This window comes from Neodiprion fabricii, chromosome 4, assembly GCF_021155785.1.
Source record: "Neodiprion fabricii isolate iyNeoFabr1 chromosome 4, iyNeoFabr1.1, whole genome shotgun sequence".
Lineage (NCBI taxonomy): Eukaryota > Metazoa > Arthropoda > Insecta > Hymenoptera > Diprionidae > Neodiprion > Neodiprion fabricii.
Window position 1 is genome coordinate 35,231,387 of NC_060242.1, and position 17,792 is coordinate 35,249,178.

The 17,792-nt window shown below is 39.9% G+C and overlaps 1 protein-coding gene across 2 annotated transcripts; it reads right to left on the reverse strand.

The window, feature by feature from the left end:
* Positions 1 to 84: 84 nt before the first annotated feature.
* LOC124181397 (GON-4-like protein) lies at positions 85 to 6,069 on the reverse strand. Of its 2 annotated transcripts, none has more exons than XM_046567947.1 (9): positions 5,775 to 6,069; positions 5,122 to 5,588; positions 2,530 to 4,957; positions 2,267 to 2,414; positions 1,527 to 2,148; positions 1,217 to 1,445; positions 509 to 1,112; positions 220 to 440; positions 85 to 138 (listed from the first exon to the last, which is right to left on the reverse strand). In XM_046567947.1, the coding sequence occupies exons 2-9, from the start codon at positions 5,556 to 5,558 to the stop codon at positions 88 to 90; spliced, it is 4,740 nt and encodes a 1,579-aa protein (XP_046423903.1). In that variant the 5' UTR covers positions 5,559 to 5,588; positions 5,775 to 6,069; the 3' UTR covers positions 85 to 87. The 2 variants fall into 2 exon arrangements, with proteins under 2 accessions (XP_046423903.1, XP_046423902.1); XM_046567946.1 differs by having other exon boundaries at positions 5,689 to 6,069.
* Between the last annotated feature and the right edge of the window lie 11,723 nt (positions 6,070 to 17,792).

Sequence of the window (17,792 nt, forward strand, 5' to 3'; positions counted from 1 at the left end):
CCCTTGATACGCGAGTATTAAATAGCTGTAATACTGGTATACTTAATTTTCTTTCAACTTCTCATACAGTCCATCTGATTTTTCGCGTCAGGCCATTTTCTCTAATAATGAAAGAAGAATCTCGAACCGTTCTTTAACCTGTGTAAAAAGTTTGATGTATCATCACTTCAATTGCACAGAAAGAAAAATTTCATTCAATTAATTTGCTGATGTACGTACCTGTTGAACAGTTCGATCTCCCAGAGTCTCACTGATTGTTAAAAAAGTGTTTTCTGAATATTCCTTCTTGATACATTCTAGTAAAATTGCATCTTCTTGTCTTGTCCATGGCCTAATATCAACAGCGTTCCGTATTTCATGTTCAGGCTCACTGCCTGAATCGCTTGAAACTTCCATCTTCTCAAGCCTCACAGTTTCCTCAGTCTCATATTCGTTTGTACCTGTTTAAATTACATATTCTCATTGAAAAAAAACAGTTGCGGGACATACGAGAAATGCAGATACTCACTCATTTTACTTTCTTCTTCAATATCGTGAACCTTGCCACAATCCGGTATTGAATTTTCGTCTTGGCTAGTATCGTCAGTCTGTGATTGCGTTGCATTATCCGTATTCTCCGAATCCAGTATTTTACTTGATTTGACTGTGTTCTTATAGGCGACTTTGGTTCGTTTTGATCTTGAAATATCCTGAGCTTCTCTTTTTTCTGCCCTTTCTTCCCTCTTAGTTTTAATTGGTGACATAGATTCTTTTTTCTCAATCGGATTATTGTTACTACTAAGTCTTGAGCTGATTTCGGTAATTTTAGGAGATTTCTTTTGCTCTCTAGACTTCATTGAAATTTTGTTCATTCGCTTTGACTTAAGAGATGACTTATCCATTTCTTCACTATCTTTAATTGGAGAATTTTTGTTTGCTTTTGCATCCGTTTGGTCAGGAGAGTTTTTAGATGATTTTCGCCGTCTTTTCGGTGTTGCTGGCACAAATTTTTCGGTAGTTTTTAAGGATACTCGTATGATGTGTTCTTGTTTTTCATCATCTCCTCCGGGAAATGTTATTCTGGCTGGTCTTAAACCTTCGGTCGTCTGAAGATATATCCTTCCATTCAGAAACTGTTGGCAGTCATTGAGGTAAACATCAGATGGGGAATGTAACGTGATTTAAACGAGTTGAATGAGAAAATTAGATTTAAAAAAAATGGGTGTTTCGTACTCACTCTGGTGCCGCAAGACACACAATGTTCGCTCCTACTCTTCAGATTATGACCATCTAGATTGTGACACTCACACTTGCAGTTATCACCTCCATAAGGATCCTCATGTGAGTTGGAGACGGGAATTTCAATATTCTCGTAAAGTTCAGGTGCATCTTCTGCATAAGTTTTTGTTTTATCGTGAGGACCAGGGGGGCAGGTCAGATTTTCGAACATGTGCTGTGCAAATAAGCTAAAAAATATACACATGTTCCATAAAGAAAGTACTTACAGAATACTCTAGTTTCAACATTGAAAATAACGATAGAATTACCTTTCGGGAGGTTTTCCATTCGGTAGTACTTGTAAAAACGTATCCATAACAAGGGGATGCCCTTTTAAAAGGTTTTCCATAACATCGTTCACGGTTTCTAAACTGACATCGGTGTCTGTGGCCAATTGAGTTATGGCTTGCATAACTTTTGAGAGCTTCGACGGCTGTTTTGCGAAATAAATTTGTGCTATGTCTACAAAATCGTTCATTTTTTGTAGCATTGTATGTTCAACTGATTTGCCAATCATAGCAGCCTGATGGGGTTTTAAAAATAGCAGGAAATCCGAATTGAGTTCTGGATAATCTACCAACTTTTCACAAACGTCTTTGTAAAGATCTATCGTAAGCAAATCCTTGGAAACTTGACTCGTTGAATTGAAATGGTCACCTTCAATGATGCATTGAGAATTCGATGGCCGCTCATTGCCTAATGGAGCAATAACGGCGCACAAGGATCTCTCATCTCTTGTTTGTTTGGAATGGCAGGAACCCTCATTTTCTGGTCCGTTCAATGTATCAATCTGCTCGTTATAGTCTAGAAATAACTTTATTATGGCTTTAAAGACTTCCGAACTTGGATCTAATGCTTTATGCAACTTGTGAAGAAATGAAACTGCAAACTCTAAAAAGTGAAGAAAACATCAGATCTGTTAGTGTCGTATTTCTGGAAACATGTTGTCTATATTTGTTAAAAAACTATTTCGAAATTCGAAAACGGGATACTTAATTTGAAAACTCACTTGTTGCTCTCTCTTCTTGACTCAAATTATTTTCAGCCTCTACTAATCGCTTGATGTTTTCCAACTCACGGGCCTGTTTGGCTCTTTTTTGATCTTTTTTTATAGTCGTACTAGCTAGCATCAGTTCTGCTATCTCATCTTCATTGTCCTGTTGGAAATAAAAAAACATTTCCAATGATAACATTCACTACTTCGATATCATTAAATACCTTGTTTTTATTTTCACATATTGTTATGATTTTATTTTTCCATTGTTTCCTCACCCCATTATTTGAAGTTGATGGCTCTTCTGAATTCTTAGGTCCACCTTTCTTCCCTCGCGGTTTGACACCTGCTGTGCTTAGAGCAGGACTTTTATTTCCTAAAATTTGAGCCATCATTTTCATATTTTGAGCACTTCGAATTTTAGCAAGACGCGGAGTTGTCGTTCGCAGTTGCGGTTTATCTGTAGTTGCCGGTAAGTTTACTTGTTCCTTGGTTTCTTCTAGATGATTACGAGAATCACTAGATATCGCCTGTAAATTTGGGGACACTTGTTCTTTCACAGTTAAGTCTTCGGATTCGTGAATTTTCTCCATTTCTTTCAAAGCATCCATATTTAAATTTGACTCCAAACTTGGACCAATTTCAGATGATATATTCTCAGACTGTTTGCAGGCACTGAAATTTGTATCGGTGCAAATATTTTCGACATGACAAGCAGATTTGACACTCATATCGAACCCAATATCTTTCACAGTTTCGGTTACTTGGCTCTGGACAGAGCTTGAGGGACTATCAAACAACTCTATGTTTGGCAATTCCTGACTTCCAGAATTTATACACCATTTTTTCAGATTCTCATCTGGAGTTTTAATACTGTCTTTCGATTTATCACTATCTCCAGTGTTTTTAATTGGAGTATTTAGAAATGGCATAGCGGGCAACATGTTTACTGTAGGGTTTAATAAATTGTGGTTTATCCTGCGCTTCAAGGGTATTGATTCAGCCTTAGAATTACAGTTGGTATCGAGTTGTGATGGCTTCAACAGATCTTTGTATATTCTTTTCAACCTGATTTGGGTCTGTTCGTTACTTGGGTTTTTGATATCAGTGAACATTCTTTGCCACTGTACAGACAACCTGTTAAATGGTTGTTCTAGAGGTGCTTTAAGGTCGTTTTTGCTCACTGGAATAATGCAATGTATCACATTGGGGACTTTTTCAGTCTTGTACCATTCCTGAATTGGATTTTTTGTCTGATTTGTACGGCATTTGTTGATGTGTTTGAAAAGGGTAGATGGGTCTTTATTAGGAACAAGGTACTGGCTGATTAATTGGGCTGTGTCGAACAGTTTCATTTTTTCGTTTTTGAATTTCGTTTGCTTTAGACTTACAAACGGAATGAATTGTTCAAGTCCCAAAACGATCAGTTGGTCCTCAGACTTTAAATATGTGTTCATTTTAACCCTCTTTGGACAATGTCCAAACGGAATCTCAGGCAAAAGTTGCGGGTAAATCAAGGCTTTGCCTTTTAGAAGTAGGTTTTTTATTGCTGGATAATACTTAGGGATATACCTCATCTTTTGCTTTAAACGGGCTTTTCCGAGTTCGATTTCTTGGTTTAAAAACTCGATATAGTTTTGGCGCGATTTTGGATCCTTGAATTGTGTTTCCAGATCAGAAACTAACTCTAAAGCATCTGGCAGATTAATGGCATTGAATGCAGAATTCTCGCCATTACTCAAATATCGCAAGCTGTTCAGATTGTCTTTGCACATTTTCGCTTGGCTGTGTAACTCGGGGTGCATATAAGTTAGAGCAAAATGCTGTGCCACGAGTTGAATATGTTGACAAAGTTGAACATGTAATAAGACTCGTTGCTCGGTACTTACCAATTTTGGTAAGTTTGATTCGGCAAGAACAGGGAGCAATTCTATGACTGATCCATTGATAGACGTATTTTCAGTTATGGAGTTCATAGTATCGGAAGACCTTTTCTTTTTCGTTACATCTTGATCTTCTTTTGAGAACATGTCGGCAAACTCAAATAATTCTGCAACAAGATTGTTGAGCTCCTTCCGAGTAACTTTGACTGCCTTGTCCATTCGCAGTTCTTCCTTATCAAGCAAATCACCGTCCTCGTCTTCTAATATGTTGTATTCTGGATCAGCCTCTGGGTCATCTTCTCCGATAATTTCCTGAGTCAATGGTTGTGTGAATTCCTTTAAAAAGTTATTCCAATCCTCGTCAACATCCCAGTCCCAGTCATACATATCGGTCGTTATATCGGGGGGCACGAAGGCTTGTTCAATCTGTTCCAAAGGCGTCTCACTCAGACATAATTTCGAACGTGTTCTTTGTCCGATATTTTCACTCTCACTGGTTGCGGGTGGCCGGGCTTCTGGAATTTTGAAAACTCCAGCTTCATCATATCGAACGTTAACAATTTTCAGCTGCGGTTCTTCAACCACAGGTTGTTGATTAGCAGGAGGAGCCGGAGTCGCAGGCTGCGAGTCAACATCACTTGAAACAGAACTCCCTTCCGTTTCCCTTTCGTCGTCGCTTGGCTCATCTTGCCCAGGGTGATATTCCTCGTCGGATGAATCTTCAGGGAGCTCCTGCTCTATCAGCACTTGCACTTCGGAGCCCTTTAGTTTCTTGATCGGCGTTATCGGCCAAGGAATGTTGGGCTGCGACATAGCCAACTCTCTAGCAAAAAAGGATAACATAGATATTAAAGCATTGGTTTGTATTGTTGGTAATGAAATATTTTTTCATGGTAGATAATTTTAAAAGTTTAACAAATATGGCTTTTGGTAATTTCATGAGAAAACCTGTAATGAATTTGATAACAGTGAATGAATGCATATTACTTGGCTTTAGCTCTAGTGAGTTTTGGCTCAAAAATCAGATCATCTTCTAAGTTGTAGGCCTTCCGTTTGACCATTGCCATGACGTGTTCGTTGGTGATAACGTGTTTCAATATGTTCTTAACATTTGTTGCTGTCAAATTTGTTCGAGCTGCTTTGGCGTCTAGCTGCCTTTCGATCTCTTCTTCCATCTTGTTGAAAACAGATATATCCTTATCCATCTCTCTTATACGCGTTCGATCGTTTTGTCTTTCATAATTATCAATCTCAGATACGTCTATTTCCAATTCGCCGTCAGAATCAGAATAAAAATCTTCGTTGAAATTCTCCAGATCTAGGTTGAATGAGAATGAAACGTTGTTCTGACTTGGTGTGCCATAATCAAATGAACTCGACTTTTCTACGGTATCTTTGGCACCTTTCTCTGCACTGCTATCCATGTTGAGGGTGTTGCCAATTCAAATTTACAACTAGAATCAATAAAAGTACTGGTCATAATTTGAGAACCAAAAAAGGAGAAAACAAAATCAAATAAAAAGCTTAACAGTGTTTGACTAGTTACAAGCTAACCTGAAAACTATTCGGCGTTACGTTACTGTCATATCAACGAAATGAAATCTCGGGATTATGATTCAACAGGATTTTTCAGGCCTTACGATGTAAGACTTCTTCATTTTTATGATTTCTGAGGATCCATCTCGTCAAGAGATACTTGGGAGTCACATAATTCTTGCACGTATAAAACCGCAGTTTCGGTTGGAACGTCTAATCAAAGTTAGTTATGTGCTTCATTGTTGGTATATTTGGTGCGACAATTATAATGGGTAAAAATAATGCTACGCAAGCGTTAAACATTCTTTAACATAACACATAAATATTAAACATTGATGATTATTGATTACTCGACAAGACGATGGAACGACGAACGACATATCGCAAAGCGCGCCATAATTTTCGGAAATCTCTCCAATCGTAAGCTATGATAATTTCTGTAGATAAGAAACTTGATACGCTGTAGTCATTAGTTGAATAATCTGACGAAAGATAGAGCTGTGAAGCTCCCAGCAGACGTGTCGATAAATGTCTATACTTAAGTTTTACTTTTCGCAAATAGATGACATTACTGCCTGATTTCAGAGCTGTTGAGTATTTTTTATTTTTCGCAATTGAGCTTAGGTTTTCCGTACTGTACGACAGAATTGGATTTTTCCAATTCTTTTACATGCTGTTTTATGAAGTGCTATTTTTAGCTACATTTTTCTATGCGACTTGTGCAAATGTTGCGGAAAATTTTCATTCTCTCTGAAATTAGGTTTTCCGTATTTTTTTTTGGAAAAATCTTAATTTGTGCAAGTGTTGAGAGATAAGAGTTTGGAAATTTCAAAGATGCAAATTTTTCGAAGCCATTCATAAAGAAAAATGGACTCATGATTTGGCGAAATCTACAGAGTGCTCTCAAACTTTTTCGAAAATCAATGCTGAGTCTGTTTAGTGAAAAGAATCCTAAAACTTGTGGAAAATTTGTCAAAATATATTAACGATTTTTATCTCCACAGCAGAGACTAATAGAGTGTTTCAATTTCTGCGAAAATATTTTACGCGAAGCTGAGGGAATAAATTTATAGCTGTAAAAATAAAACATCAAGTACCAATGATTTGATACGATTTTAGGAATCACTCGTAATGAAATTGCTCTTTCTTTTCTTTTTCCTTTTTCTCTCTCGACTATATCCTTCGCCAGAAAGCAACATCACCAATTCCAATAGTGCAATACAAGCTAAATTATAACCATTAGGTGAATTAAGTGAGCGAGTAAGTAAAACGAGCCCGGAGACGAATCACTTCGATAATAAGTAATGACACCTTAGTTACCCTTCCGAGGATCATTGTCTCTCTCTTTCTCTCTCTTTAGAGAGAGGGAGAGCGGATGAGAGGGAGAGAGGGAAAGAGAAAGAGAGTGAGGGCTTTGCTACTTGCGCTTAGCAACGAGGGTGAAACTTCCCCCTTGTTGTTAATGATTCACTACGCGACATTAAACCATTCCGTATTCATGAACACGCTACACATATTGTACGTCTGTGGTCTTGGCATGAGATGTTTGCTCGTGTTAACGAAGTTTGGTAAACCGTTCTTATTCTTCTACAATGAACGTTGTTATAATTAGAACTAACTTTTTATTCATCTACGATGTATACTTATTGAACTCTTATACCGGATTAAACTTCAATTTCCCAGTGTAAATGTATTGAGAAAAAGTGCAAGATTAAGTTTCTTCCAAGTTTCTGGGCTACGTTAATCGTGTGAAAAGGGAAATTTGATACATACAGGCAAAAGCTTTCACCACTAAACAATTTTCTATGGTTCAATCGATCGCGGGGCGTCATGTACAAGGTTTTAAATAATTTATTCGCCCTTTCGGGAAATTATTCGACATACGTAATTTGAGAATGAAAGCCTTACATCGTTTGAGCTTTCATCTCGCGAAAGTTTCTACATACCTGTACTAAGACGTCTGTACAAACACGATACTCAATTTAAATACAATAACTGCATAAGAATTGTAGTAATTTATTCGTAGGATGTATATAACGTTAGAAGGTTGTTTTTGACTTGAATTTGTTCCAAATCGTTTCCTTTTGTAATCAACAAACAGCCACACAAATATTACTGTTCACAAATTTACGAGGTTGAACTTTGAATATAGATCTTACAGCACACAATTTGAATCTTGACGTAAGAATCCCGTAGCACCTGGTGAGATTTTCGAGCAATTTTTCACTAGCGTACCTTAATCTCTGTTCATTTTCATCCTTCTCGAGTTGTCCTTCAGGGTCCTCTTTCACGGAAAAAGGATGTAGAATAAAGAAGAGCGGGGAAAAACGTAAAGAAGATAAGCATACGAGGCGTATGGGAACATCATGTCGGTGTACAGAAGCGTTTTGTACCGATCCATCCAACTTCCGAAGGTACAGCTTCTCAAAGCTCAAACGCATTTTAATACTCCTTCAAGATTCTTTACTCGCGCAATGCCGAGCCAAGGCGAGCCTTACACTTAAGAACTCCCATGCCTTAGCGTATCCACTAAGTGCCTCCATATTTTTTCATCTACGTCGGTCCTTCGGTCTCTCTGTAACACAAGGTACAAACACACTTTTGTGAGTTATATTCTCTGTCACTCCAGCAAGTTTTTTCCTCTTTCGTCAATTTAAGCAATTCAACATTGCCATTAATCATTGATTATGATAATCGATATCGGTACGTCAGTTGAATCGGAATGACTTTTTTATGTAAACTCTGTAAAAACACCGTGCCGGGATATTCCAGAATTCTCCGATCCGTGTATCGCATATACGCCTAGATTCCGTTGAAGGATTTTTAGACAAGTCGAACCGTCGGTCCTAAGCAGATCTTGATTTTCTATTAATCACTCGCTGCGAGAGCCCGAGATCTTACTATACTTTAGCGCGTTCTCGATGCTCAGTCTTTTAGCGAGTTACAATCGCATCTTAGTCGGATCTTTAAAAGCTTTTTGCTTCGTTGAGAATCGACAATTAATTTACTCGCTTGTATAATTTGCAACAAACTGAAAGAATCGGCGAAATTCTTTCTTCTAATTGCAGTTTCTATCGCATGTTTCTTTTTTACTTTGGAACTGGCATCGGGCTATATCAACGTCGATTTCGAGCCTCGCCTGCAGAATTGGAGAGAATCTCCTGCAGGTATCAGAAATTTCTCGACCGGAGCCGAACTTCGCGTTATAAGTGGGTGCAGTTTATCCTGAAGCATGTATGTACCTAACGTTGGGTGGTCGAGGAACAAAGATGGTGCGATCTTGCAGCCCTGACAAGCCGTGTATAATAAAAGCAAATTAAGATCCGAGACAGTTGTTAATGAGGGATGGGAGGGGTGGGAGCCAAGAGAGGTGAACTAAGACGGAGTTTCGCTCGTCCCGGTCTCGACTAATCCTTGGTACGTGATCTCGAGAATCCTCTAGGATTAACAGGATAAATGCCTACAACCTTGGACTCTACACGAAATATCTCTCGGGAGTCGAGCTCCCTTACGTATTATATACAAAATTTTTGCTCCATTAATAACAGTTGCGGTGGATTCTAGCGGTCTATTCGCTGCGGAAAATCGAGGGGGTGGATCCCATGCGACGCAGCCGAGGGATCGACGATAATTAAGGTCATGTGTATGGCGGCTTTTAACGATCTCTTAAAAACCAATTAACAACGCCGCGCTGCCGTGAAGAGCCGAGAATTTGGCTAAATTATTTTTGGACATTGAGGTGGTTCATTGGCCGGAAATCGATACGCTTTGTTAATTTTATTGTACCATAAGGTAGTCTGACATTTCATACTCGAGTACTTATCGATCGTTGCTTTTCAATAACCCGCGAAGACCTGTTTAAAATACGAAAATAAAAAATTCTCGAATTCAAAGTAAAAGCTTATAGATATCGATGCTTTGTTTCAAATAGCTTGAAAATTATTCGAAATCTAGTTGATTCGTTCGATTTAATTTTACCATTGCACATCTTATTCAGAAGACTATTTTCTACAAATTTACTTCGATACTTTTATTTTTTTTATTTTTGCATCTGTCTCAGCGAATCGAACAAACATATTACTACTAACTAGATTTTTAACCATTTAGAAGTGACTTGAAACGTACATCTATAGATGGTATTTTCAATTTTACAGGAGTCTTCCTAACTTACGAATATAATAATTTCATAAATACACAATCTACGATTACCTCGTAATATGATGAATAAAAAATATCGGTTTTCGGCCAACCAACCTCCTAAAACATTTGATTCACGCGAATCGTTAGGATGCTCGTGCTGATGTTTCATCGCGAAAACAACCAACACTAGCTGCAACCCGCGATTCAGTTCTGTAATGCTATAATAGTTGTCAGTTTATGCGTACGTACGTAGCACATGGACACGTGTGAAATGCAGGGGTTGGTTAACCAGATTTTCCAGTTTGTCGACGACATTCGCGGACGAATAGTTTACGCAAATTTGCGCGAGCTAGATACACATGGGCAGGTATACAATCGGCTCGTTATTAATTACGCGTCGTTGATCGTCCTCCGTCGTAATTAGCGAGTCTTGTGAATTTCTGGCATTCGCTATGCTGCCTACGACTGATTTTCTAAGGGTGGTTGATAAATATTCAACTCCTATTAAAATTCCAGACATTTTCTTGAACCAGGGATTGTAATGTTTTAACATATTCGCTGTAATTTGCAAGCTCTTTAACAAATCTCGTCTGCTGGTTTTTCATTTTTATGTGAATTTTTTTCCAGTTTTTATACGGTTTAATTAACATCCTCGTTATGGTAGAAATAATATTCCAATTTTCTACGACACTTAGAAACGATTCGCGACTATAAAATTGTCATCGAAATTGTATAATTCAACTTATTCGTTTAGAAATGTTCGCAAAAAATATAACACACAAAAAATTGTGTACGTCTCGCGATAATTTTTTTATGATGCTGTTTCAGTTTCCTAGTATAACATTTCCTTCGAAGAAATGAAGAAAATTGTTTTAACGAAGAAACAAAATTGAATCAAAGTTACGCATAATTGTTATAATATGGATTTCCGAGATGCAGTGAAAATACAATTTTTTCTTGCAGTGACAATAACGAAACTTGCGAAATCGAAGGTCACGTTTCTCGATTATGTGAAACGGACGTGTACAAATTCCGTAAAAGAATTACAGATAACCTGAACCTTGCATGTGATTAACGGATCATTTCGTTTCTGTCGACAGAAATAAATGAGGCAAAGTTCTATCACGTGGTTTCGTTTAACCCCTTGTCCGTTCCAACGATCTGTCAAAACTAAGAGACGTGGGTCGGGTTACTCAGCTTGACGTGTCATCTTCAGCGGTGTTCAAATCGTTGAAATACTTCGCCACCGTAGCGGCAACTTGGGTAGCAGAAGCGTATCTCCTCAAAGAAATATGAAAACATTAAGTGGCAGCGGAGTAGCGAAACAAGAGATTATTCGAACTAGTTTCTTGGGCTTAAACTCACGATCTCGTTCTTTCTATTTTTTCCAAAACCGTCGGAGTAATTTCTTTGATGTTTTTTGCGAAGCTTTGGCACTAATTTGAACGACGCCGTTTTTTGATTTTTACAAATCCTCGTATCAAACATAAAACATTCCGTTAATGGATACAAAGGATGGGAAAATGGCGACGAGTTTTCATTGGCGACGCTTGCGGCGGACTTTCGCGCAGATAATTTATTTATAGAGGCATGAGTAACCGAACAAACTAAGGGAGGAGGACTATGTTGCTGTAACGAAGAGAAAAGTTTTGGGATCAGGATGCAGTGCGTGGGCGGTCTTGATCGCCTTTCAAAGGCCAGAAGTTCTTCACAGCTTGCGCTGTAGCCTTTGAGCCGAGAAATTCAGTGGCTGCAAGCTCTCCCGCGGAGCTTGATCACTCGGCCTTCTTGTACTGTTAGGCGTACAACACAATATCTGTCTCTCAGACTCGCCCACTCACTCAAAGTCGGGGGTTTTGACAGTTCAGCATCTCCTAAGATATTCACAGTCTGCAGTCATGGATCTATTCTTGCCACTTGGTGCCGTATATTTTTGGCTAATGTTGGGTAACCCCCGTAAAACGACGCTGCTGGGTCGCGCCCATTTTTTCATTTCTATAGATCGAAATTATTACGTGGAATTCGCAGGGGGTATGAAATGCTGTTCACGTAACTGTAGCTATGCAGACGTATCTTTGTGATATTATCTTGCCTGACTTTGGATTTTTTTTTATTGTTGTGCAGGATATTGTCCGGCACTTGAAACTTTTCAAGCCAGTAATATAAAACTCGTTGCAAAGTGTGTATACTCGTATATATGTATAAGACGACTTCTTTTTTTTTTTCTTAACGTGTATAAGATATTGTATGTAACGAAATTTGAACTTTTTCCAACCACCGACCCCTCCTACAGTTTGGCATTTAATATGTACGTAAAGCGCCGTATTTCAGGAACGAGACGCCGCGTTTATGAGTCTGAAAAGTTTTCTTTTTCCTTCTCCTTTTGCTCTTCTTTACCTTTTCCCTCGATCACGAGCGAGTGGGAAAATCTCTTCCCTTTAAAAACCGCTAATTAAGCCCCGTCGGAGAAACTGAGTTAGCCCAGTTCTCACGTTCGGATACCTACGCAACCGTTCGCCGCTAATTAAAAACATGTCTGCCGGATCGAGCAGAGGTTGCAACGCATTTCTTTTTGTAGTTTAAAGTAAAATTCAACAAACGTTGGATAATAGTAATGCGACGCATCCTTTTAGAAATTCAATTATTTGCCTTTCAACGAAAACTGGCGCATTTCGTTTACTTTATGCAGCACTACCTGTGTTTCTAACCTTATGTTTTAGAAACTTTTTAAATAGTCACGTACCTTTGTAATCCCCTAGTCAAAACCAAATCCGATAATCCCCCATAGGATGCATGGGGGCGCCGAAGTCGCTGCACATAACCGCGTAGCTCAAGGTAATACACGTAATATGAAAGATAAAAATACAGCCCTTTGAGATGCAGCTGAAACCCTAAAATCTTCTGAAACCCCAAAATCAGATACACCAGGAATGGCAGATATGCTAACAGATATTGACTACCAAATTTGTTTCAATTTATACCGGGGTGCATATGTTTGAAATTTGGATTCCTTTTGTTTCGTGCTGCTTCCCGTCCGAATTCAGGAAAAAATCACAGGGGTGAATTTAGATTATATGAGAAACAATACGAGGTTTGAAAAATGATCAGACGTAACAACGATAATTGAGTAAATAAAGGAGCGTCAGGCAGTAGGTGAGAAGCTCATCGCTTGGATCCTCACGTACATTCAAATTGGTGGCAGTCGTGTTTCCCTCTATTTATAGATATGTACGCCTACCGCATGGTGTTTTGTCCTTTTTTTCTTCCGACAAGCTCAAAACGTCGGTTTTTTTTTTTTTGTTCCAAGCGCCGTGTTTTTTCAACTTCGTTCCTTTATTTTTCGGTAATGCAAACCTGCTCCTCAAATTCCGCTCGAATTACTGTTATTATGAGTTAGGAGGGTTTGCCTTTTCCCTTATCTTTCTCTTCCTTACGCGCGCGCTCTTCGGTCTCTACGTTTCACTCTCAGTGTTCTGTTTTTTGACATTTTTTTCCCAGCGTTAGATAAGATTTCAAAACGAGAAAAACTTATGGGCACGCGCATAACTAACTGTACAGCGCGAGCTCCAATTACAGACGATATACCTACGCGATGAAAATACCCACATGCGCCGAGGACCCTTCATGTTTTTGGCGAAAGGATACCCACTTCTTTTTTCACGCCGTCATATAGCCTTTAAGCCCGAAAACCTTGCTGGTGGCATTTTGGAACGTGATATCACGGCGCCGTTCGTCACGGAAAACCGACTGACCCTCCCATCTGTTGTCCCATAATTCTGGAATTTTTTCCTACCGACGAAGAGAAGCCTTCGTTGCGTGCGCCGTCAATTTTTTGGTTTGTCCGAAATATGAATTAACGAAGAAGAAAACAAACGGTCTTCAATGGTATATTCGTATGATTTAAGATTTCCTCCCTTTACGTCGGAGAGATGCTTCGCGACTTCCGACGAATCCAGCGATAACCGAGGATCTTTATTTTTCTCTTACCCGACGGTAAGCCTAAGCCATCGACATTAATGAGGCCGTGGTCTCCATCGGTTAATGGCAGCACCCCCCACGATTCTGAAGTCAACACTCATCGTCAGCGTCGAACGAAACCACATCTGTTTGCCCCCCGTCGAGGCGGTTTCTGACCCTTCCGACCCCGACAGGGTCTCGATTTGCCGCCCGAGAACGAAGGGGACCCTTTTCAAGTAACTGTTGCTTAAGTAACAAGTCGCCCGCCACCCATAGCGTCGGTAATCCTTTGTTGCGTCACAAATTAACCTTTCCACAGAATAATCCCACCACGGATTTATGCACTTTCTGCTTTACCGAACCCGTGCTTTATCCCTAATTTTCAACCTCGCCATTCTTTCCTCAACGATATTTGTGAGTAGCGGATAATTGATGATTTTTAGAAAAGATGCACGAGCCTTGAAACGTGATTAAACGAGTAATCACGAACCAGAAAATCAGTCGCTGATCCTCTCTTCGACTGTATCGACATGGTTTCCTTTCGATTCAATTTAAGTCACCTCTTGAAAGATTTACAACGGATGGGACTCGTCGACGTCAAGTTTTTCGATCACGTATAGACAGCAAAGTGTTTTTGGAGAAGGTGCAGCATCGGGAAGATGAGGGTGGAAATCCATTTCTTAGTTCTTCCCAGGGTATTATTTTCCCCCTGTTGAACTTTCGCCCCGGATCCGTTTGTTCCAAAACTCCGTTTCACGGTTCAATCGCATCGATTTCCTACCTCGTATAAAACCGAGTCAAAGCCAGCCGCCGCGATAGAGAAATCGATTAAATGCAAATCGGTTCGACGGAGGACAAGACGAAGTGGTTCCCCTTATTGGACTGTTCTCTGATCCTGTAGCATCGCGGCTCTCCATCTCGCTGCATCTTAATCTGTTGACTCTGATGCCCCAAGCCATCCACTTCCAAAAACGACACCCTGCACTTTACCTGTCACATAGGGTTGGAATTGCAATATCGATTCCTGTTTCATTTGTTGTAGTTAATGGAAGATTTTTGTAACACGAAGGCTGCCTCGATCCGACAATGCTTTAAACGCAAGTACAAGGAAACGTGGTAGGAGTAACTATTTTGTGTAATTGCAATTGTCGATACTGCATTCACCGCTTATGCTCCAACTTTAAATCTCTTCATTTAGAACATGCACGAACATCAAATTTTCGCAATAGTTACAAAAAGAAGAAATGAAAAAGTGGCTCTGAGCGAAATGAATTGCAGCAGAAACTAGATTTTCTGGTTACAGTTACAAACCTCATTTTCATTTCCAGAAGTACTTTTTTCGGTTAGGGTAAAATATGAAAACGGTCGAAGACTGTACGTACACTTGATAACCGTAGCTAGCGATTTATCTCACTCGGTTCAAACTTTCTAAAAACGTCCAAAGAAGTTTTATCCCCAATTTCAAACCAATCAAAGATATATCGAAAGCGGGTTTTCCCTCTAAAGAAAGTTCTCGATCACTGTACGTCGGAGCTTTTCTTCTGTTAGCTGAAAGCTGCATTGTTTGCCAGGATTTTCGTATTCTGACCGATGCTGAATTTCTGACAGGACGTACGGATCCAATTTCAATTCCGCACTCGCCCCGAGTGAATTTCTTCCCTCTCTCTCTCGCTCCCTTCCAATCTCTCTATCTCGCTTTCTCTGCGTTTATATCTATTCTTGAACTGTATGTGCTCAGCGATCTTGAAACTCCGTACCTGCAGGGCGCTGTCACATATATATAAACGCATGCTGCAGGGATTCCGATGCAGGCGAGAGTTTATTCCTTTCAATGGCCACTCGAGTCCCTTGACGTTTACTCGACCGCGATTTAAAGCTCTGCGGATTTAAAGACGAACGAACGGTTTTCTTGTGCTTTTAATCCTTGTATCGGGAGGACGAGTCGGGCAAGCACGTGACCCATGCCGTTCAACTTGCCATGGTAATCGGTGCCCATCACGGATTATAACCAAATTACGTTCCAGATTTAACCCGGTTAATTATACCGTCTCGCCGAGGCATTATAATGTCCGAAAGCTCAGAGGCTCAAGTTGGGGCTAATTATAGATGAGCGGTCGAAATTGCGAACGCGAAATCTACGCCGAGCGAAATTTCATCGCGCCCCTCTTCGGGGAAGAAATTGTTCGTCGATTATTTTCGACCAAATAAATCTGTGAATTTTTTTACTCACTAAATCCTTTCAACGATTTGAGTGGCTTCCCAACTTGAAGGGAAAATCCATTTCCCGACGACTTACCACTGCAGCAGCTGCTGGGTCGGGGCGGGGTTGAAGTTCCGAAAGCGCCTAATTCCTAATTATTTGGTGGTGAAACTTGAAGTGAGGAAATCAAACTTTTGCGAAACAACAAAGTTCTGAATGGTCGGAAAGCCGATGGCTCAAAGTTCGGAAAATTAAATTTTCGAAAGAGCAAAATTCCGAAAGATAAAGTTCCGATAGAGTAAAATTCTGAAATTTAAAATATACCCATACAAAAAATCAGAATGACCAGGATCCGAAAACAAATATGTCGAAAATCCAAAACAAAGAAAAATCAAAGCGCTGAAATTCCATTAAGTCAGAAATTCCCAGAACAGAAAGTCTTCGGTCATTCAGAATTTCGATGTTTCAGATTTTTTAATTTTTTCATTTTCGCCCTTTCGCAACTTCCAGCGTCGTGTTCGGGGACATTCGAAACTTTGATGTTTCTTCAAAGTTTGAATTCTTTACTTCAAGTCTCGCGATCAAAAAATTCGGATTCCGACGCTTTCGGAACTTTTCAAATTTGGAATTTCAACCCCGCCCATCTGGATCTCATTCCTTTTCCGTCGGAGTCTCTGAAGTACGGATGAAGTAACGACGCGAAGCTTGTTTACAGTGGACTGTAAATCGAAATACGGAAGGCGCGAGGCTTTGCTTACGAAAACTGGAAGCGTCTGGGAATTGTATTTGCCAAACAGTGAAGTATCGATCGTTCGAATCGTCACCTTTCACTTGTATCTACACGGCACGAATAAACCTTCCCGAACAATTGTCGCCCAGTTTTTCACCTCATTTCGTTCTTCTTTCGCCCCATTTTTCTCCCGCCACGTGGCACGGATTTCCTTCCTCGTATTTTGGGGAGAATTTAACGCAGCGAAACTTGAGTACGAAACGCTGCTGCAATTCCGGTTTTCGTTATGCTCGCAAAGCGGCGGAACTACTGGATGTGGAATTCCCGTTTCCGGCCCGAATGTTTCGGGGCTCGAAGGAACCTGTAAATATCCAAAGTTCATCCGCGGTAGTCGTTTGTTTTGGTAAATAAGCCGTTAAACGGAAAGGGGTGCGGAGGGGCAAGTGTCCCGAGTTAAAGGTTTCCGACTTTCTAACCCGTCTAATGCGTCCATGTACCAAAAATACGCACCTGTCGTTATAAGAGCCGTAATTTATCTCCCGCGTGACGCGTGCCCTGTTCCAAAATAAATAAAAAATTCACTCCCTGCATACGGCGTTGTACAATTGTTTTTTCGCCATGAAACTTGAGCTGAAAAATCATCGATTCAATTAATTGTAAATATATATTTGTCGCGCCGATTCGTGTATATATATCCACCAAAATAATATTTCTTACCAAGCTATCGTTGCAGCTCGATTCTTTGTTCGCTTTTGAAATTTCCTAATACCCAGGGAAGATTAAAATTCTTCAAAGCACCCGCGCTTGTGATGGCGGAACATCGCTCTAACTTGAAGATAAAAGGCACAAAAGGGGAGCGGAGGATCTTTTCTGAAGATACGTGGCCGTTTCTTCCCGCAAGCAAGTTCATCGCTGTAGAAAGAGAATGAGAGACCCGTAAGGAGAAAGTTTTTCACAATGAGATTCAAGTTTTCGCGTAAACTTAATGTTTTACGGAAGTTTTTTTCTATACCTACTCCATTCGAGATGACGAGACTCTTTTTCTTACCTCGCGCAGAATGATCAGATGCCTTCGTTGCGTCTCATTGCGTAAAG